Genomic DNA, 3,212 nt, shown 5'->3' on the forward strand with positions numbered 1-3,212 from the left:
TATATATATATAACCTAAAGTGTGTACATGTGTTCAAGTGTGATTAATTCAGTTGAATTTTAAATGAACCGTGACGTCACGTCACGTCGCCTGCCTGGAGCACGCTCCTGGTTACTTGGCAACGCAAAAACCTCGCTGACCTATCAGACGCCTTGCTCGGCGCATTGGTACAATCAGACTGGACTGTTCCAGGGCTAGGAGATCTACTGACGATGAACGCTGGGCTTGTGGGTGAATATAAAAAGTTAGTATTTTACTATAATTATGTGAAAACGTATATTATTCATATTGTACTTTTAAGTCGTAAAAGCCATGTTAGGCAGGGGAACTGTGTGGTGTCACGGCTACGTCTGTTTGAGTGGGTCGTACTTCGGCTTTATAAACAGGCGTGTCTCCAGCGAGGGGGGTGGTTTGAACCTTTAGTGTCAAGCGGCGTGCGTGTGTCTCTTTCTCTCTCTCGGGTACTGGATTATGTGGAGTTGTCTGCACGAATGCAAAGTTAACCTCTTCTTTTTAGGACTTTGAATGCTTTCGGACATGTATGTACTGCTCTCAGTGTTTGGTTATTTTTGTGAAGGCAAAGTGTGCTTGAACTCCGTAGTTAGGAAAGTAGTGCACGTTAACGTTGGGCTCGCTAATTTAAAGTTTACACAAGCCGCAACCATGATTAAAAAAGTGGGATCAGTCGGTGAATTTTAACGTAAGATTTTTTTTTTCTTAGTCTTTCCAGCCTTACGGTTATAGTTACCCAACTTTGCTGACTTTACAAAGGGTTCTTCGCCATATGGATTTATGGATTGAGTCCAACTTTACGATGTCAAGTTAGCGTAATGGTGACACAATTAATCTTACATTGTAAAGCTCCGTTTGGTACTTGTATTTAAAAAATGCTAACTTAGCAGTTAGCACAAAGTAACGATAGTGATTAGAGCGAATGCTGCATTCGACACGGGTAAATTGACAAGTCGGCTGGAACGAACGTTAAAGCTGATTTTTTTTGTTAAAATGTGTGAAACTTATTAATTTCGAATGTGGGTAGCGTTACTTAGGGGAACGCCGACTTTAGCGAACTCTAAGCTAGCTCGGTGTTTGTCACCCTGTGTTTCTGAAATAAAAGCCAGGCTCGCGCGGCGAGCAGTTCTAGAAGCCTCACGCGCTCTGTCCTTTGCTGTGTGTGTAACGGAGTGCAGGTTGTCTCGTGCTCGGACTCTGCCCTGCGCGTGCTGAACGGGTCCTGATGCTGAGCAATTTTATAAGTTGTTACATCTGTTTTAGATTGTTTTGATATTGGAATTGATGTGATTTGTAGAGCCGCAACTATTAGTTTATTATTAGGTTACTCCAGCAACAGAAAAATGTAAGACAAAAACTGTCATGATAATGATCCCAGTAGGTTTTGGTTTTGGACTGTTGATCTGGCAACACAATTTATCTAAAGAGGTTTGGGAAGTCTATGGGAATTTTTCCCAGCTTTCATATCTTCACATACTGAAGTGAAGGAAGATGGTTCATAGCGGTCTGATTTGTAGGTTTAACTAATTTGTTTTGTGTCACCTTTGAAAGCCATAACTAACATGTTCTTTCTGGCCATCTTAGTTATTCTGAACTCTGTGAGAAGATGGATAACATGGAAGATTCGAGTAATTGTTCTGTCAGTGTCCTGACCTGGGAGCAGGTGAGCCGGCTGAATGAAGTCCTGACGGAGCCTGTGCCTGTTCATGGACGGGGGAACTTCCCTACCTTAGAGGTGCGACTGAAAGACATTGTGGCTTGGGTGCGCTCTCGCCTTGAGCTGAGTGGCATCAAAGTAAAGGACGTAAGGCTCAACGGCTCCACAGCCAGCCACGTGCTGGTGCAGGATATTGGCTGGAGCTACAAGGATCTGGATGTCATCTTCAGGGTAGACCTGCCACACGAGGCAGAGTTCAGGCTCATTAAGGATGTGGTGCTGGGTACTGTGCTAGACTTTTTACCCGAGGGTGTGAACAAGCAGAAAATTACACCCATGACTCTCAAAGAGGCTTATGTTCAGAAGCTAGTGAAGGTCAACACAGAGCAGGACCGCTGGAGCCTCATCTCCTTGTCCAACAATAATGGCCGCAATGTGGAGCTGAAGTTTGTGGACTTCATACGTCGCCAGTTTGAGTTCAGTGTGGACTCGTTTCAGATTGTGCTGGACTCTATGCTTGCCTACTACGAGGAGGCAGAGACGCCCATGTCACAGGCCTTTCACCCCGCTGTGAGTAGCGAGAGCATGTACGGGGACTTCAACATGGCTCTGAGCCACCTGCGGAACAAGCTCATCGCCACCAAGCGGCCTGAGGAGATTCGTGGAGGTGGCCTGCTGAAATACTGCAATCTGCTGGTGCGGGACTTCAGGCCTGCCAGTGAGGAGGAGTTCAAGGGCCTGGAGCGGTACATGTGCTCACGCTTCTTCATTGACTTTCCTGACATCAGTGAGCAGCAACGCAAAGTGGAGGCCTACCTCCAGAGCCACTTTATTGGAGAGGAGAAGAGCAAGTATGACTACCTCATGATCCTGCGGCGAGTGGTCAATGAGAGCACAGTGTGCCTCATGGGCCATGAGCGCCGCCAGACCCTCCACCTCATCTCGCTGATGGCCTTCCGCGTCCTGGCAGAGCAGAACGCCATCCCCGATGCGTCCTGCGTCACCTGCTACTATCAGCCTGCGCCTTATGTCCAAGACCACAACTTCAGCAACTACTATGTGGCTAACCAGAACATTCCAACATGGCTGCCTTGTAACTGACAAAACAAACGCATGGAAAGATGCACAAGAGATGCCACTGCTGCTGCTTTTCAGAAGAGAGAAGGAATTTAAAAACTGCCAAAAAAAATTTATATAGAGGCAATAAATGCTGTGTTCCTCTCAAGGCACAACTATATTTAAATGGACAAAAGTGTTTTGCTTTGTTTTTTGGAATCCTTTCTCATTCCTTATCTACAGAGGTGTCTAGATCATTGAATAGAAAGTGATATTTTTAAGTGTTATTGAGCTTTTTTTTTTTCCCCCCCCCTCATCATGTTTGGTTGTTTCTTAATGGAGTTGTGTTTTGTGCCTTAACCTCCAGGTTTACCCCCCTTTAATTTACATGCGGGCAATTTTGTGATTAAGGGAAGAAGAAAATGTTGTAGCCTTGACTTTGATTTTCGTCTGTGATTTAAAAAAAAAAAAAAAAAAAAAAAAAAAA

The 3,212-nt window shown here is 45.0% G+C and overlaps 1 protein-coding gene across 3 annotated transcripts; it reads left to right on the forward strand.

The window, feature by feature from the left end:
* The first annotated feature begins 141 nt into the window (after positions 1–141).
* Positions 142–3,212, forward strand: tent5c (terminal nucleotidyltransferase 5C). Of its 3 annotated transcripts, none has more exons than XM_020617098.1 (2): positions 142–244; positions 1,597–3,212. In XM_020617098.1, exons 1-2 carry the CDS (start codon positions 213–215, stop codon positions 2,768–2,770), a joined length of 1,206 nt encoding a protein of 401 aa, XP_020472754.1. In that variant the 5' UTR covers positions 142–212; the 3' UTR covers positions 2,771–3,212. The 3 variants fall into 3 exon arrangements, with proteins under 3 accessions (XP_020472754.1, XP_020472755.1, XP_020472756.1); XM_020617099.1 differs by lacking the exon at positions 142–244 and adding an exon at positions 392–539; XM_020617100.1 differs by lacking the exon at positions 142–244 and adding an exon at positions 682–700.

The sequence above is a fragment of the Monopterus albus genome, unplaced genomic scaffold (assembly GCF_001952655.1).
Source record: "Monopterus albus unplaced genomic scaffold, M_albus_1.0 scaffold185.1, whole genome shotgun sequence".
NCBI classification, from domain to species: domain Eukaryota; kingdom Metazoa; phylum Chordata; class Actinopteri; order Synbranchiformes; family Synbranchidae; genus Monopterus; species Monopterus albus.

What these genes read in the sequence shown, in the direction of transcription:
- tent5c (XM_020617098.1), top strand. Translation starts at nt 213, where the DNA reads ATGAACGCTGGGCTTGTGGGTGAATATAAAAA. An exon ending in CTTGTGGGTGAATATAAAAA is followed by an intron (nt 245 to 1,596) that starts GTTAGTATTTTA and finishes TGGCCATCTTAG; the next exon opens with TTATTCTGAACTCTGTGAGA.